At 34.3% G+C, this 18,614-nt stretch overlaps 1 protein-coding gene across 15 annotated transcripts in view; it reads left to right on the forward strand.

Moving 5' to 3' along the window:
• Positions 1 to 18,614, forward strand: part of ERC1 (ELKS/RAB6-interacting/CAST family member 1) — a 633,143-nt gene that overhangs the window by 183,959 nt on the left and 430,570 nt on the right. For all 15 annotated transcript variants that reach the window (XM_079140313.1, XM_079140314.1, XM_079140318.1 and 12 more), the window contains 2 exons: positions 5,709 to 5,876; positions 18,185 to 18,322. In XM_079140313.1, coding sequence (XP_078996439.1) covers positions 5,709 to 5,876; positions 18,185 to 18,322 — 306 coding nt within the window. The remainder of the gene's footprint in view (positions 1 to 5,708; positions 5,877 to 18,184; positions 18,323 to 18,614) is intronic.

Below are 18,614 nucleotides of genomic sequence, written 5' to 3' on the forward strand. Positions count from 1 at the left end.
TCTAGAAATTATTTGTTGAATATACTTTTCTTTTCTCCTGATTACAGTATCCCCTCTGTTTCGGTATCTGTCCTCATCTGTTCATGCTACTATTCTTAATACCATAGACTGAGTAATCTATAAAGAACAATTTATTTTCTCATAGTAATGGAGACTGAGAAGTCTAAGATAAATTTTGGTAAATTTTGACATATGTCTTGTGGAACTAACACTATAGTCAAGATAATAAATATCCTACATTACACCCCCAGATTTTCTTGTACCTCTTGGTAATTCCTACCTACCGACTTATTCTTACCATTCTCCACTGTTTATCTCCCAACCTTAAAATTTCAAACAACCTTTGATTTCCTTAACTGTAATTAGTTTACATTTTCCAGAAGTTTACATATATGAAATCATACAGCATGTAGTCTTTTTGTCTGACTTCTTTCCATATCTAAGTTATTTTCTGAGTAATCATGTTTTGGAGGGTATCTGAACTTCATCTTAAGATTTATCCGTGTTATAGAGGACGTGAACAATGCATTCCTTTTTATTCCTGAGTTGTGTTCAATTGTGTGGATGTATGAGAATTTGGTTATCTGTTCACCTGTTGACAGATATTTGAGTTTTTCCAGTTTTGGCTGTTGCAAATAAAGCTGCTGTAAACATTTGTGTACAAGTCTTTGTGTGAACATATGCTTTTATTCACTCTGTGGAGTGAAATGATTGGATCATGTGGTATATATATGGATGTTTTAATTTTTTAAGGAACTTCCAAACTGTTTTACAAGTAATTGTTCCATTCTGTATTTCTACTGCCAGTGTACATACAGAGTTTGATTTTCTATGTATTTATCAGTTGTGGTTAAGGTAAATCTTCTACATTTTGATCTTTTCTTTTTTTGGAACTGGGGATTAAACCCAGGGGCACTTAACCACTGAGCCACATCCCTAGCACTTTTAATTTTTATTTTAAGATAGGGTCTTGCTAAGTTGCTGAGGCTGGCTTTGAACCTCCCACACATGGCCTATATTTTGACCATTTTAATCATGTTTGGTAGTGTCTCATATGCTTACTTTCCATCCATTTTATCTTCTGTAGTGAAGTGCCTATTTATATTTTTTGCCAATTAAAAAGAAAGTTTGTTTTCTTTAGTTTTGAGAGCTCTTTATATATTATGGATAAAATGAAATTTATGATTTGTAATATTTTCCTCCATCTGTGGTCTGTCTTATGGCATATTACAAAGTAAGTGTTATTGAACATATTTGGTTTAACATTTTTCCTTTAGTTGTGAGTTAGGTTTTGAACTCTGTTGCAATGATTTGTTTATTCTTACTTATAATCCTGTTACTGTTAATAGCCTTATAATAAGTTGGTATTTTGCAGGGTTAGTCTATTTTGTTCTTTCTTTTAAGTCAAGAAAAAATATTAAAATTATTAAAATTTTCTTCTATAATATCTTATTTGTCAGTATTCTCAGTGTATTTTTCACCTCAAAAATTGTAGTTTTCGTCTTTAGTTGATTTGGGTTTTTAAAATATTTTTATGTTTCAACTTTGAATTTTCAGTCCTTCTAATTTCTATCTCTTATCTTCCTGTCTTTTTTAAGACATTCCACAAATACAGCTTTATATATTTAAGGCATACAGTGTGATGCTTTAATCAATGTATATATTGTAAAATAATTACTACAATCAAGTTAGTTAACACATCTATCACCTCACATAGTTACCTTTTTTCCCTTGTGAGAATATTCAAGCAAATTCCAAGTGTGTAATACAGTATTATTGACTGTAATTATTGTGCTATGCATTAGATCCCCAGAAAATTTTCATCCTTATAACTGAAATTTGTACCCTGTGATTAACATCTCCCCATTTCCTTTCCCTGCCCCTAGCTTTTTCTCTTCGTGACCACCATGTGACTCTTTGTTTCTGTGAGTTCAGCTTTTTTAGATTCTAAGTGACATCAAACTATCATCTGTGTTATTTCTGGATCAGTTTTCATTGAATGGCTTTTCTTATTATGAGTTGTATGTTCTTGTATCTTTGTAAGCCAGGTAATTTTGGATTGGGTACCAGGCATTATGAGTTTTACCTCACTGAGTGCTGGGCATTCATGTATTCTTATAAATAATATTGAACTTTGTTTTGTGATGTGAATAAATTACTTGGAAATAGTTCAGTTCTTTTGGGTCTTTTAAGTTTTGTTAGATGATACAAAAATTGCATTTAGTCTTAGGTGCCTACCCCCACCCCCAAAAGATATGCAAAAATTTTAAAAAATCATGTTCTTCTACCATATTTTTTGGTAAAAACAGTGGGTTTTCCCCCCATAGTAATGTGTTTTTTCAACTTACATGATGGACTCATTTTAAATTAGTAAATAATTTAAGAGCTAATTTTAATTTTGAATATTATAAATATTGATAAGTATAACTTATATAAACAAAAGACCTTTGGGTCTTCAATAATTTTGTTTTTAGACTGGACATTGACCTCAGGGACACTTTACCACTGAGGTTTTTTATTTCAAGACAGGGTCTCTCACTAAGTTGCTGAGACTGACCTCCAACTTGCCATCCTCCTGACTCAACCTCCTGATTAACTGGGATTACAGGCATATACTATTGTGCCTAGCTTCAATAATTTTAGAAAGAGTGTCAAGGAGTCCTGAAATCAAAGGGATTTGAGAGTGGGTGCTGTAAGAAAGTGTTCAGAGTACTGAGATGCTTGAGGATCATTCAATAGCAGAGCAGTTGCCCAGTAGAGGCTCGTAATTTTGCTATCTATTCCAACCTTGCTTTGTGCTGCCCTGTCTTGTTTTCTGTCTTCTGAGGCTTCTTCAAAACCATGTCCTCTAGAACACAGTAATAAGTAAAAGTATAAGCAGGAGGGCAGGCATGACTTATTTGTAAGCAAACCATTTTAAGTTTCTGGTCTTGTTTTCAGCATTCAGTGATTTTGTGTCTTTATCAGTGTGTATGTATACACACACATGTATATATATATATATATATATACTCTCAACTATTAATGTAAAAATAAATTTTTTATACTTCAGCATTTAAGAGTGTTTTGTAGCAGTAGGTATAATGAGTAATAAGATGATAGTATCCTCCATAAAGTCATGTCTACCCAAACCTGAGTGTGCCCATATTTGGATAGGGTCTTTACGGATGAAGCTACAGGTCCAGGACTGCTAGGAACCACCAGAAGATAGGAAGAGACAAAGAGTCATCCTTACAGCTCTCAGAAGGCCTACGAAAACTGAAACTTAGATAAGAGAAGGTAGCAGGCCTAAGATTATGACCCTGCTGAAGCCTTCCTTGATTTCATATTTCTGTCTTCTAGAACTGTGAGAGAGGACAAAATGTGAAGAATGAGAAGTAAAATAAGAAGCATGGCATGTATTCAGAGAACAGCTGTGGTGCTAGAGCAAGGAATTGCTACAAATGGAGTGAGGAGGTATAGGACAAAGATAAGGCAGTAGTGGTAGGATGGGACCCCCACATCACGGAAGGCTGGAATCCATGTTGTCAGTTCTCTGCAAGGGATATGTTACAGAACCAGTAGTTGAGAGTGGAGGATCTAGAGACAGTCCAGTTGACCACAGTCCCTTGCTCTAATGCTTATTTATAGCTTTGAGATCTTGGACTTTCTATCTTTTCTTATTCAAGTCCCAGGTTGTGCACTACCCTGTTCCCTGCCAGGGATTTAACCCAGGAGTACTTTACATCCAGAGCCCTTTTCTTAAATTTTTATTTTGAGATAGTGTCTTGCTAAGCTGCTTAGGCCTCAGTTGCTGAGGCTGGCCATGAACATTTATTTGATCCTCCTGTTTCAGCATCCTGAGTCTCTGGGATTATAGGTGTGTGCCATGATTCTTTCTGGCTTCTAAGTTCCAGTTTTCTAAAGGGCCATGGGAAAGTGTAGAATTGTCCACAGGAAGAATGCAAGGGAAGAAAATACAGTACCCGAGAATGGAACTCTGAGGATTTTTAATCTGTTGTATATATGGTTGAAAAGTGTATAAATGACCACATATATGTTTTGTGATTCAGAAAAAAGATTTTCAAAATTAGAAGTTCTTAGTGGGGTCTTTCTACACTATACTAAAGTTAATATATCCTTTATTAAAGTAAAATAGAGGTAAATTAAGGGTGAGAGAATGTTTATTGAATGCCCATGGTAAAACCTATGATGTAAAGTTACAAATGAGAACTGAAAAGATAGCTTTCCCAACTTCTGGCTTGGTGAAACTAGTGGCATAGAAATTCTTGGTAGAATGTAGTTTAGCAAAATATAGTGTGGTTTATCTGCATGTTTTTCCTTTCCCGCATAGTCCAACATAATCTCTAAGTACTTAGTGACTTAATTGTAGCAGTCTCAAATGAGATTAGTCACTTAGGAAATTTTCATATCACTTGTGAACAGTAGGTACCATCATGCTATATCTCAGTACTTTATCTCAGATGCCTTGTAGTTTAGGTACAATATTAGATCTTTCCCGAGAGCTTCAGTGTATTCTAAGTGTAAATAATTACTCATATTACTTTTTCTTGGTGGGTTACTCCACAGTACTAAGTACAGTACGCTAAAAATAATATTGGGCAAGTTAAGGATGAGGGATGTTTTACAGAAGCATATTAACTCCTTAAGATTTTGCATTGACCAGTGAGATGTGATGTAAAGTTGAAATATACACTGGACTTTGAATATTTAGTATTAAAAAAAAAATGTAGGGACTGGGGTTGTGGCACAGTGTTAGAGTGCTTGCCTAGCAAATGTGAGGCACCACGTTCAATTCCTAGCACCACATAAAAATAAATAAATAAAGAATGAGAATATCAACCTAAAAAAAATGTATGACCCCTCATGAATAGTTTTTAATACCTATTATATTTTGAAATGACAGTGTTATAGAAATAATAGATAAAATGTTATTAAAATTTTACCTTTTTAACTTAATGTACCTATTAGGAGAATAAAAATGTCTTGTAAATATGACTCATATTTTCTATAAATAGCACTATCTTAGATGAAAGAAATCTACCTTCCTGTTTTGCTGCAATTAAATGTTTAACTATCTGCTATCATAATCCTTGGTGGAAAAACAAAACAAACAAAAAAACATTGGTGTGTGAATATGCATGGGGTATTAAAAGCTTAATGAAATTTACTTTAAATGGATTTTGAGATAATATTATTATCACTAGATTTCTTATTAAATAAGTTATACTAATGACAGCTATTAAACTTCAGGGATAGAGGTAATTCAGTACCAGCCTTTAGCTAGTTGGTCTTGGTGTCTGAAAAATGGACCTTTGCTTTTGCTTTTTATGGATGTCTGAGTACACATGATGTTATCCTAAAAGCATCATAGCCTATGGGTAGACTCTGTTATCTGATAAGCGCTATTCTTGATGATTCTTTTGGTTTCCTTGCTAATTTTAGATTTTCTAAAGAAATGTAATAGCACTTGGGAACTTGTCTGTATGCTAATTTTCAGCCCCCACCCTGCTTAATCTGAAACTTTGGTGGGTAGACCTGGCAATCTGTTTTGACCAGTGAGTGAATCCGATATATATAAAGTTTGAAAATAGTTGTAGATTATACAGAAATAGCAAAACTCAATCTTTTCATAATTTATGACATATCTATTCAAAAAGAGTTATATTCTTTTTAGTTAATCACTTGTAAAAATTGTATATTCTTAGGTGGATGCTCTCCGGTTGCGATTGGAAGAAAAGGAAACCATGCTGAATAAGAAGACAAAGCAAATTCAGGATATGGCTGAGGAAAAAGGGACACAAGCTGGAGAGATACATGACCTCAAGGACATGCTGGATGTGAAGGAACGGAAGGTTAATGTTCTTCAGAAGAAGGTAAGGTGCAGGTGTTCAGAGTTCAGTAGTCCACTTCTGACATACCACCTCATTCCTACCACTAAATTATACCTAAATGCTGTCAGAGTTCTTTTTCCTCATTTCTTTGATTATATTTTTGCATTGAGTAATTGAAACTGTTGTTACAGGAGATAGAGTGTTAAAGCAGTTCTTCATATTGTTTTTAATTTTCATTAAGTGAACACTATTAGTATCAGTAAGTATTCTCATGCTGCTTCTAAAAAGTGTAAATTGCCTTAGTGTTTGACCCGATATTTTTTCTACCTTTTTTTTCTTTTATTGGAACTATAGCAAATTAGAACAGCATATTGACCATTTGTATGATTAATAAGATGACAATTTTGAATAGAAATATGTGCTGTGCTAATTAACATATAATGTGCCTGTTTCAAGGAAAGGAAGAATTTTTTCCCCTTTTATTATTGGAAAGAAGCAAACTCTGGAATAAATAAGAAAACTAATATTTGTCCCCTTTTCTTAGCTGAATAAAGGCTGCCCTTGAAATAACCGTTACAAGACATGCTGTTATTTATTCATCTCTGTTGAGGTGATGGATTAGAAATATTTGACATTGTCTCAGTTTATTTTTAACCTCTAACAATAGTCAAGACTTTCCTCACTAAATTTCAAGTTCAGCTGTTCTTTTATATAGAGGCTCACGTCCTATATTTGCAGTTTATATTATTTTGGCTTTCATTTGCTTTCGGTAAATAATGGTAAAAGTTTGGTCACTGTAAATATCGGTTGACTTCTTTGTTAGTAGAAGCTAATTTATTGTTTTAAAGTTTAGAGATATTTATATCTTCACTATTTCCCCTCACATTGCTTACCTCCTCTTACCTGTTTCATATGTATTCTTTGAGAAACAGTCTACACATATTAAAACAGACATATATTCTTCATTCAGTTGATCTCATTTCTTATATTCTTCCAAACAGATGAATAATCCATATACAAGCAAAAATGTGTGTGTGTGTCTATATGTGTGTGTGTCTTAACACACATCTTACTATTTCTTAACTGCTGCTTTGTGTGTGTGTGTGTGTGTGTGTGTGTGTGTGTGTGTGTTAGTGCATTCTGGAACTCCTCCCAAGGGCTTCCTCATTGTTAATGATGACATTGTATTGATGAATTGCAATTGATTTAGCAAAATTTCTGCTCATGGACATGTAATTTTCTTAAATTTTTTCTTTTACATAAAATAATGTTATAATAAAAGGATTGTGTATATTTTTTATAGCATGTATGAGGTATGTTTCTAGGGTGACCTACTTGAAGTAGAACTGCTGGATGAAAGGGCTTGTGTTTATAATTTTGAGGCATTCTTCAAGTAGTTTTAAAGAGATTGTACCAATTTTTTCCCCACTGTCAGTGTCTGGAAGAACCATTTCACCATATACTTGTCCATAGAGTGTGTTACCAAACTTTGTGACTTTGTGCCAGAAAAACAGTCTGTCAATGCAGTTGCCTTTTTTTCATTATAAGTAAAGTTGACTGTATCGAATGTATTTTTATATTATTTTCTTTGTAATTCTTTTCTGTCAATTATCTGTTCCTATACAAGCTTACTTATTATTAACTTACACAATTTCTTTGCCAATTTAATAACTAACTCCTTTAGTCTGTTGTTAATTCCAAATATATTTTATTGGGTTTGGCTTTTGACTCTGGGTGTATATGCACATATCTGTGTAATCATACATTTAAAAAATATTTTTAGCTGTAGATGGGCACAATATCTTTATTTTATTTATTTTTTTATGTGGTGTTGAGAATCGAATCCAGTGCCTCACACATGCTAGAGGAGCCACAACCCTAGCCCCCATAATTAGACATTTTTATATTTATGAATGTTATGTTTTAATGATTATGTGACATAGTTCAAAAGTTCTATTTTCCAATGTCTCATCTATTGATCTGTCTTTGTATTCAATGGCTCTATTTTAATTTTTGGTCTTTGTAATGTATAACATATTAACAATCCTTTCCATGGTACATTCTTTTTCAGTAACAGCTGTTTTGGGGTTTCTGTTTTCCTATGTGAAATTTAGAATCTGCTTGTGCTACTCCCTGTGACTCTTCTTTCTGTTGTGTTTTTCACTAGGAATGTGTAAAGTTATAGAATGTATTCATTTAAGAATAATTGACAAGAAGTATATCCTCTCGTGAATTTAAATTTTGTATTCCTCAGGAGTGTTTTAATGTTTCTTTCCTTCATGTAGATCTGTATATTTATGAACTTTATTTCTAGGTTTTCTTTCATATATAGTGTTATATTTTTCATTATATCTGCTCTAGTTTTTGTTTATATATATGAAAGGTTATAATATCTGTATATTAGTTTTATATGTACATAGTCATCATACTAAATTCTCTTGTGAATTGGGTTGGTATTTTTAGTTGATCCTTTGACTTTTCCATAGATAGACATAGTTATGTTATTTTCAAATAATGAAATTTTAATGCCCTCAGTTTTAATGTATGTACCTCATTTCTCTCTCATGTGTACCAGTACATCTGAAACCATGCTAAATAATACTGGCATTATCAGACACCTTTTCTTGTACCTGATCTAAATGATTGTGCTTTTAGTTTTCTCCCAGTAAAGTGTGGTGCTTGCTTTTGGCTTAGAATTGATAGACATATCAGGATAAGAGACTATCCATCTAAAAAAAAATAAGTTTTTTAAAAAAAATCATGGATAGATACTTTGATGAATGTCACATTCTGCTGCTTCTTTCTGTTGTGTTTTCACTAGGAATGTATAAAATTTGTAGAATATATTCATTTATAGAAAATTGGCAAGAATTATGTCCCATATGGCCTTTTGGCAACCATAAAAGTGGGTTGATCTTTTTTTATTTTTACTTTTAATATGGAAACTTACAAACAATAGACTTCATAATTCCAAACCAGTTTAATTTTCAGTATGACTTGATCACTGTGAATTTTTTTTTTTGTGCTTGACTCTATTTACTTCTTATTAGGTATGACAGAATGTTAGAAATCTGACCAAGTAACTTTTAGTGAATTAGAATTTCTTTTTTAGTTTTTAATATGATTAATAACTCTTAAGCTTTGGGACTTTGTTTCCTATTAAACTTTTCTTCTGGCATAGAATATTATGAGTAAAATTTTAGTTTTGTAAATTTTACTGATTGTTGTAGTTGAGTTTGTGGGAGAGGGAAATTATTTCTTTAATTTAGTGTCATACAATGCAAGTTTGTGAAAGCATCTTGCACAAAGACTTGATCCATTACTATGCTGATAGCATCTTTGTCTGCTGTAGGCTGATTATATCCAAAATGTTGGTGACATGCTGGATTATCACTTTAATTACATTGTAAGTCTTAGAGACATATATTTTGCTTTTAAAACATTTACATTCAGTCCCTTTCCCTTGGCTCTCATTCTTTAAGATTATTTTATTGGAAACCAGAATGGAAGAATGCTCAAGTCTTGAGTCATCACTAAACTTTACCTTTAGAACATAAGAACATGAGATGGAGCTACTAAAAAAGTCTTAAAATGATCAGTGTTACTGGAAGAAAAGACATTGGTTAGAACCCAAATCTGTTTTGAATTAATACATTTTTTAATTTGATAAAAAATGTTAGAAAAGTTTTTAACAATTGACTGGAATTTTGAAGTTGGAATGAATGAATACCTTATTATACTGAAATAATTGTAATTTGTTAAAATAAAATGCCAACACTATGCTAACCACTTTATATTCTTGTTTAATTTTTTGTTTTCCTTTGGTACTGGGGATTGAACCCAGAGGTGTCTTGCCACTGAGCCCCATCCGCAGCCCTTTTTATTTTGAGACAGGGTCTAACTAAGTTGTTTAGGGCCTTGATAAGTTGTTGAGACTTGTCTTCTACTTGTAATCCTGTCTCAACCTCCTGAATTGCTGGGATTACAGGTGTGTGCCACAGTGCCTGACTCTTGATTCTTACAACCTTTGTCCAGTGGCTTTTAAATCCTTGCTGCTCTATCACAAGTAGTGGCTAAAATTTCAGACTATGACACATAAGAATTATATTTTACATTTGTCCCAATATACACATACATTTGTGTCTTCAAGCTTTCTCAAAATGACATTAATCTTACTTCATGAAATGTACTCTGAACTATAGTCTCTTCCTTCAAGGAAATTAAAAAATGTTAGTGTGTCCCCCTACCCCACCTCCATTTTGGGGATTGAACACAGAACTTCATGGATGCCAAGCAAACACTACCACTGAGCTCCAGCCCTAAAAGATATTAGTTCTGACCTGTTATTTTAGTATCCACTGGTAAAACACTTTCCTCCCTAAGTCATCCCCTTTCCCATGCTTCCCCATTCCACTGACACCCAAAAGAAAAATGAAAACAAATCCAATTCAAACAAGCAAACAGACCCAAGCAGTTGTGTGTTAAGGGGTTCATTTGCATAGCTTGAAAATGATACCTTCAGATATTGGCACAGAATCAGTTTTATTCCAGAATGCAACTTTTCTCATCATAGCAACTTCCCTGTTGGAAGGATTAGATGATAATTTGCGTTAATACTTTTTGATACTACAAAGCATTGTACAAGTATTATAGTTATTTACTTTATCTTCTTCATGTGTCTCAGGAGGCTGTAGAGGGCTAGTAATTGTGTCTTTCTAATATACTACACTATATTACCTCAAAATGCAGATGTTACACACTGTCTACATACAGTTACCAAATAGACATCATAGCTACTTTCAGAACTGGTTTAGATTATTAATGCTTTAAAAAAATTTTTTTTTTTTTTTAGTTGTTGACGAACCTTTTATTTTACTTACTTATTTATATGTGGTGCTGAGAATCAAACCCAGTGCCTCATATGTGCTAGGCAAGTGCTCTTACCACTGAGCTACAACCCCAGACCTAATGCTTCTTTTAATGTAAACACTTCTGTGCCTATTCTTTTCAAGCTTATTTTCTGTCTACTTATTTTGTAGAAGTTACTGTAATAATGTAGTCAGAAGCAACATTTATGATGTATTCTCTGCATCGGTATATGCTGGTAGATATAGCTTTAATTTTTATATCCATATATAATAAACAAAATTAATACCCTAAATTTAGAGATGATTTAAAGTTCCTAAAGGATGTATATGGTTTTTATTATATAAAAATAATATTTAAAAAGAGTTATCAGTTTTTTTTTTTCTTATAACACGTAGGGTTGTTTTATATATATATGTTAGGCAGGAGTAGCAAAACCACACATCTATCCAAAGATTGGATATATATAAAATAGCATTTATATTTTAGTTGTATTTTTACTTTTAAAGCTTTTGAAACTTTCTATGGGACCAGGGAAGAAAGGATGGTGCTTACAACAGATAGTTTAAATACAATACTACCTTCTTTTATTCATGTTGTATTTCATTTGTTTTTAAAATTTAGACATTATGCTGCACAAAGACAAAATCATGGAGGTTGACAGGCAGGAAGACATGTATCTAGAGAGCAGAATCTTTGTTCAAGAATTCAGAGTAACTGAATATTATTCTTTAGTTTGTATGCTTTTGTTTGCTCTGTGATGTATTAGGGAATGGTACTGGGATGGTAGAATAAATAGAAAAAAATTTGCCTACCTAATAACCACTTAAAAACCTTACCTTTGGGAACCCAGTACCATGATTATCACCATCACTCTGAGAAGAACTGAATTAAGATTTTGTTTTAGGTGAAGGTTGTTTGGGGCATTTTGGGGGAACTTACGGTGTGTTCTCCTACAACTTGCAGTGCAAGGCATTTGATGCTGGATGAAAAGTTTACAGATGGGTATGTTATCTTTGAGAGTTTGAAGCAGTTATCTCAGACAGTACAGGGCATTGTCTCGTGTTACTCAAGGAATTCAGATGCATTTTGTGCATTCTTAATATGAGGAAACTGGCTTATATTTTCTTTTTAAACCTGGGAAAAGCTTAGAGGAACTTCTGGTCTCCCATAGCCTTCTCTAGATAGTTTTGGTAGTGAAAGTAAACTGTGAAAAGAACATTAGAACTAAAATGTTTCAAAAGCAAACCCTATTGATAAGGAAAGAACAAATTCAAAGTTATTTGCAATTCTAGTCTTCAAACAATTGCATATAAATGGACTAAACAAATAGTTAATCTAGACTGATTTGAGCAGTTATTAACTGTTCTTTTAAAAAATTCATGTTCATTTTGCTCCTTTTTTGGGGGTGTGGGAGAGGTCTCAATATCTCATGTTTTTTACTTGAAAAGCATAAATATCTTAAGATTCCTAATAATGTTTTATAAAAAAATTAAACTGGGTCTAGTGGTGCTTGCCTGTAATCCCAGCAGTTTCGGAGACTGAGGAGGAGGATCCTGAGTTTGAGGTCAGCTTCAGTGGCTTTGTGAGGTCCTAAGCAACTCAGTGAGACTGTGTCTCAAAAATAAGAGAGTAAAAAGGACTGGAATGTAGCTCAATGGTAAAGTGTCCCTGGGTCCAATCCTCAGTACCACAAAAAGGGGGGAGTCATTGTTAACTATGATAAGTCATTTGACAATGGGTACCCCCTATATAATGCAATGAAAATGGCACTTCACCCCTGTGGTCCTTTTCCCAAAACCCACAACTCTAGTCCTATTAAGAGCAAATCCTAATTGTGAAATATTACTCAAAAACCCCTGACTAATATTCCCCCAAACTCTCAAGGCCTCTCCAAACAAGGAAAGTTTGAGAAACAGTCAAGAAAAGCCCAAGAAGACATGACATCCAAGTAGAGGGTATATCCTGGTTGGTATCTTGGAGCAGAAAACTAATATCAGGCAGACTAAGGACATTTGTAAAGTGTGGACTTTTATAAATTATGTATTCATATTGACTCGTTTATAGTAACTATTGAGCCACAGTGATGTCAGCAGGGGAACTGGCCCCTAGGTACACAAAAGCCCTTTTAAAATTTTTTTAAAGTTGTCAGTGGACCTTTATATTTATTTATATGTGCTGTACTGAGAATCAAACCCCCAGTGCCTCACATACACTAGGCAAGCACTCTACCACTGAGCTACAACCCCAGTCCCACAGAACTGTTGTTACCATCTTCTGTGGACTTCTTGCAACACCTCTGAAAATTAAAAACTTTTCTAAGCAAAAAGTACATTTAAAAAATTCACCCAAATATGACACTGTATTAAAGTAAAAGAATGAATGAATGAATGAACGAATGAGTCAGTCAGTCAATAAGTAAATAAAGTAACAGATTTTTTCCATATTTTTTATTGGTGCCTTATAGTTATACATAATGGGATTCATTGTTACATACTCATACATGCAATTGATATAATAAGATAATTTGGCCATTTGCCCCATTATTTCTCCTTATATTCCCCTCTTCCCTCCCTGCTAGTTCCTTCTGTTTTCCTGATCTCCCATTGTTTTTCATGAAATACCTCCTCCTTTCATTTCCTTTTTTCCTTTCTCTCTTCTACCTATAAGAGAAAGCATATGACCGTTGGCTTTCCGAGTTTAGCTTATTTGGCTTAATATAATGTTCTCAAGTTCCAAGACATTTTTTCCTGATAACTTCATTCTTCTTTTTTAAATTAATTTAAAAAAATTTGTTCTAATTGGTTATATATGACAGCAGAGTGCATTTTGACACATTGTACACAAATGGAAAATGACTTCTCATTTCTCTGGCTGTACTTGGTTCTGAGTCACACCTGTAGTGTAGTCATATGTGTATATAATATGTCTGTCTCATTCTACCATTCTTCCCATCCCCACTGCCCCATCCCTCCCCTCATCCTTCTCTGCACAATCCAAAGTTCCTTCATTCTTCCCTAACCCCCCCCCCCACTACTGATATGAATCAGCCTTCACTTATCGGAGAAAATATTTGACCTTTGGGTATTGGGGATTGGCTTACTTCACTTAGAATGATATTCTCTAGTTCCATCCATTCACCTGCAAATGGCATAATTTCATTCTTCTTCAAGGCTGAGTAAAGTTCCATCATGTATATGTACCATTTTTTCTTTATCTATTCATCTGTTGAAGGGCATCTAGGTTGGTTCCACAGTTTAGCTATTGTGACTCGAGCTGCTATAAACATTGATGTGGCTGTGTTATTATAGTATGCTAATTTTAAGTCCTTTGGGTATAGACCGAGGAGTAGGATAGCTGGGTCAAATGGTAGTTCCATTCCAGGTTTTGTAAGAAATCTCCATACTGCTTTCCAGAGTGGCTGCACCAATTTCCAGTCCCACCAGCAATGAATGAGTGTACCTTTCTCCCCCCATCCTCTCCAACACATTGTTGATTGTATTCTTGATAATTGCTATTCTGACTGGAGTAAGGAGAAATCTTAGAGTAGTCTTGATTTGCATTTCTCTATTATTAGAGATTTTGAATTTTTAAAATATATTTGTTGATCAAATATATATCATCCTATGTGAAGTGTCTGTTCAGTTCCTTAGCCCATTTATTGATGGTGTTATTTGTTTTCGGTTTTTTTTTTTTTTTTTTTTTTTTTTTTTTGAGTTCTTTGTATATCCTGGATATTAGTGCTCTATCTGAAGTGTGTGTGGTAAAGATTTTCTCCCATTCTGTAGGCGCTCTCTTCACATTATTGTTTCCTTTGCTGAGAAGAAGCTTTTTAGTTTGAATCCATCCCATTTATTGATTCTTGATTTTGTTTCTTGTGCTTTAGGAGTCCTGTAAAGGAAGTAAGATCCTAAACCGACATGATGAAGATTTGGGCCTGCTTTTTCTTCTACTAGGCACAGGATCTCTGTTCTTATTCCTAGGTCCTTGATCCATGTTGAGTTGATTTTTGTGCACAGTGAGAGAGAGGGATTTAATTTCATTTTGCTGCATATGGATTTCCAGTTTTCCCAGCACTATTTGTTGAAGAGGCTGTCTTTTCTCCAATGTATGCTTTTGGTGCCTTTGTCTAGTACGAGATAACTCTGTTTATGTGGGTTTTTCTCTGTCTGCTATTCTGTACCATTGGTCTACATTTCTATTTCAGTGCCAATACCATGCCATTTTTGTTACTATTACCCTGTGGTATAGTTTAAGGTCTGGTATTGTGAGGCCTCTTGCTTCACTCTTCTTGCTAAGGAGTGCTTTGGCTATTCTGGGTCTCTTAATTTTTCCAAATGAATTTCATGATTGCTTTTCCTAGTTCTATGAAGAATGTCATTGGGATTTTAATAGGAATTGCATTAAATCTGTATAACACTTTTGGTAGTACGGCCATTTTGACAACATTAATTCTGCCCATCCAAGAGCATGGGAGATTTTTCCATCTTCTGAGGTCTTCAATTTCTTTCTTCAGCGTTCTGTAGTTTTCATTGTAGAGGTCTTTCACGAAACTCCTTTGTCAGATTGGTGCCCCAGTATTTTTTTTTTTTTTTGTTTTTTGAAGCTACTGTGAATGGGGTAGTTTTCCTAATTTCTCTTGTAGTGGACTCGTCGCTTATGTATAGAAATGCACTTGATTTATGGGTATTGATTTTATATCCTGCTACTTTGTTGAACTCGTTTATTAGTTCTAGAAGTTTTCTGGTACAAGTTTTTGGATCCTCTAAGTATAGAATCATGTCCTTGGCAAAGAGGGATAGTTTCGTTCTTCATTTCCTCTTCGTAGTCCTTTAATTTCTTTTGTCTGTCTGATGGCTCTGGCTAGAGTTTCAAGGACTGTGTTGAATAGAAGTGGTGAAAGAAATCATCCCTGTCTTGTAGCATTTACAATATTGAGGTATGTTCCTATTATCCCTAGTTTTTGTAGTGTTTTGAACATGCAGAGGTGCTGTGTTTTTTCAAATGCTTTTTCTGCATCTATTGAGATGATCATATAGTTTTTTTCTTTGATGTGATGAATTACATTTATTGATTTCCATATGTTGACCCAACCTTGCATCCCTGGGATGAACCCACTTGATGAGATTTCATTTTGAATAATGGTTCTTGTCCTGCCTTTCTTGATAAGAAAGTTCTGATCAATAGCTTGGCTATATGTTTTCTTTGCACTAAGATCTGTGTTAGCAACTATAATGATCTGCACATGTGCAGCTGGTTAAATATGTAAATACCAGGGCATTGTGATCCTGTATGTATATGGAATATTAAATTTTTGAGTGGTAAAATTTTCTGTAGGGGTTGTGCTTTTACCTGAGTTTTGATCCATATGAAATTCTGTTTATTTGTGACAAACTCTCCTCCCACAAATAGGCTGTGGACTCTTTTAGCACTGAAAAGACTTTAGCTCATTTCAGTCATTTCAGTGGTTCACCTGTATACTTACTTCTTTGTTGAAGAGTGAAAAGTCAAGCCTTAGAATGTTCTTTTTACCTTCTTAGAACGTACTAAGTCTCTTTTCTTAGCTTGTTTGCCCTGCTTCTGAAATTCTTATTGACTCTAGAGAGGGACTTCTTTTTTTCTTTCCTGTGGAATGAAACAGGTTCTTAAAAAGCTTATATTAAATTGATTTTATGTAAGAAAATATCTGAACATTGGATCCAGGGTTCTTTTGTAGTTTTTTTCTTGGCATGTTGTTTGTATGTATGTTTATGTGCCTGAATACAGTTTATGAAAGTCCAAAGTTACATTTTATTTATTTACTGATTGATGAACAGTTCTTTACTTATGACCTGAAATGGGGCAGATGCAAAGATAGAAAATAAGATTGTAGGGGCAGCAACATGTCTACTCACAGAGACATGTATAAAATAATTACATATGATCAGGGCTTCATGCTATAGTGTATAACTTAATTGGAAGAATAGAGGTGTGTGTTGTGTGTATATGTTGTGTATACACACGTGTGTGTATATGTATAATGGAGCATAGACAGTGATCTTGGGATTCTCATGGGGGTAAAAGCAAGAAAGTCTTCCCAAAGAGGTGACATTTATGTTGCATTATGAAAGCCATGTGAAGTACTACGTCTAGTACTAGCTCTGATGATATTTTCCTGTTTAGTTTTTCTCCATAGACTCATTACCACTGCATACTGCATTCATTCATTCATTCACTCACTTCTTCATTCTTTCATTTATTTGTCATACTAGAATGTAAGGTCTGTGAAGGCAGGGATTTGGGTCTGTTTATATTATTTGTGTATCCTCGATGCCTGAAAGTATGCCTGGCAGATACCAGGAACTGAAACTCTTAACATGTGTTGAGTAAATGAATTAACTTTGTGAGTTCTAGAGTAGTAGAATTATTGATAGTTTTTCTTTAGTTATTCAGAATATTTTTCTAGGCCTGGGACTGCAGCTTAGTGGTAGAGTGAGGACTTAACCATGCACAAAGTCCTGGGTTCAATCCCAGCACCGAAAAGGGGTATCTCCCTAGAATTCCCTCATTTTTTTTTTGGCATAGTAGTTTTCTTTCTTCGTATTTGAGTCTCCCTAGTGATAGCATACTATTTCCACAATGTTTCTCAAATACATTCCCTATTTCCCATGACTCTTACTCTTTTAGTTCCTGTAATCTCTTTGGTGAATTGATGCATGGTGCTATTATTTCTCGTGGCTGTATTTACATCCCTGTAAATTTCCCTTCCACAGCCATCAGAATTATCTAAATAAAATGGCCAGGCCATTTCTGCACTTAGTAATCTCTAAAGATTCCTAGCTTTCTAGAATAGTCTCCATAGACGGCACATAAACTCATCTGTAGCTTAGCTATAATGAAGAACTCTCTTACCATGTCATCATATAACAACAATAGGTCTGTTCATTTTTCTTGGGTGTCACCAGTGTCTGGCATATGATAAAGAATTCAGTAAGTTTTTTGAGTAAATGAATGCCTATAAGTATGTATGAAGGCACACATGACTATAATAAGAAATTTTATTAAAAACACTGTTGATAAAGGATAATGCAAAAATATGACAACACTAGGATTTATGCAGCTGATGTGTCATTCTGTCCCTGACTGATTAATAAGTAATCCTTCTTGACACTTGTAGTGCCCTATTAGAAATAATCCCACTTATCATGGCTTTCCTCTGTAGTACTGTCTGCACTCCCATCTCTGTGTTGTGTCTTTTCTCTTAGCTACCTTCTTGTTTTTTAGAGATTTGCATATATATGTGTACGTTCATATCTATGTGTATGCTTTTCTCTGTTCTGGCTGTAAATTTTAGTCTTAAGGTTTTGCACGTTATTCTGAAACTCAGTATTAAAGGATTTCCATGAACACACATAGACAACTCTGATCTGTTTACATCTTTATTGTGCCTACTTCCATTTTTCTTAACATCTTTGTTTTTTTCTTTTAAACATATATGCATACAGATTGAAAATCTTCAAGAGCAACTTAGAGATAAGGAAAAGCAGATGAGCAGCTTGAAAGAACGAGTCAAATCCTTGCAGGCTGACACCACCAACACTGACACTGCCCTTACGACTTTGGAGGAGGCCCTTGCAGAGAAAGTGAGTGAGTGGTCTGCACCCTTCACAGTCATGTTTCTCCTGATTTCTCATTGATTTGAAACTGAATATAGAATACAGAAGAGGTCCTTTTTGCAAAAGGAAAAAAGAATTCTCCTGTGTTGTTGCCGATATACCTTGTGTAAAGGGTGTAAAGGGGAATGCAAATCCATTTAGTTCTTGTCAATTTAAGCACCTGCTCCTAGGCAAGATGGATTCTGTGCTAGAGGGCACTGGCTGAATTTTCTAAAGAATCAACTTTATGTTCCCCATTTCTTGTTTTCTGAAGAAAAAA

The sequence above is a fragment of the Sciurus vulgaris genome (genome assembly GCF_902686455.1).
Source record: "Sciurus vulgaris genome assembly, chromosome: 5".
NCBI lineage: Eukaryota > Metazoa > Chordata > Mammalia > Rodentia > Sciuridae > Sciurus > Sciurus vulgaris.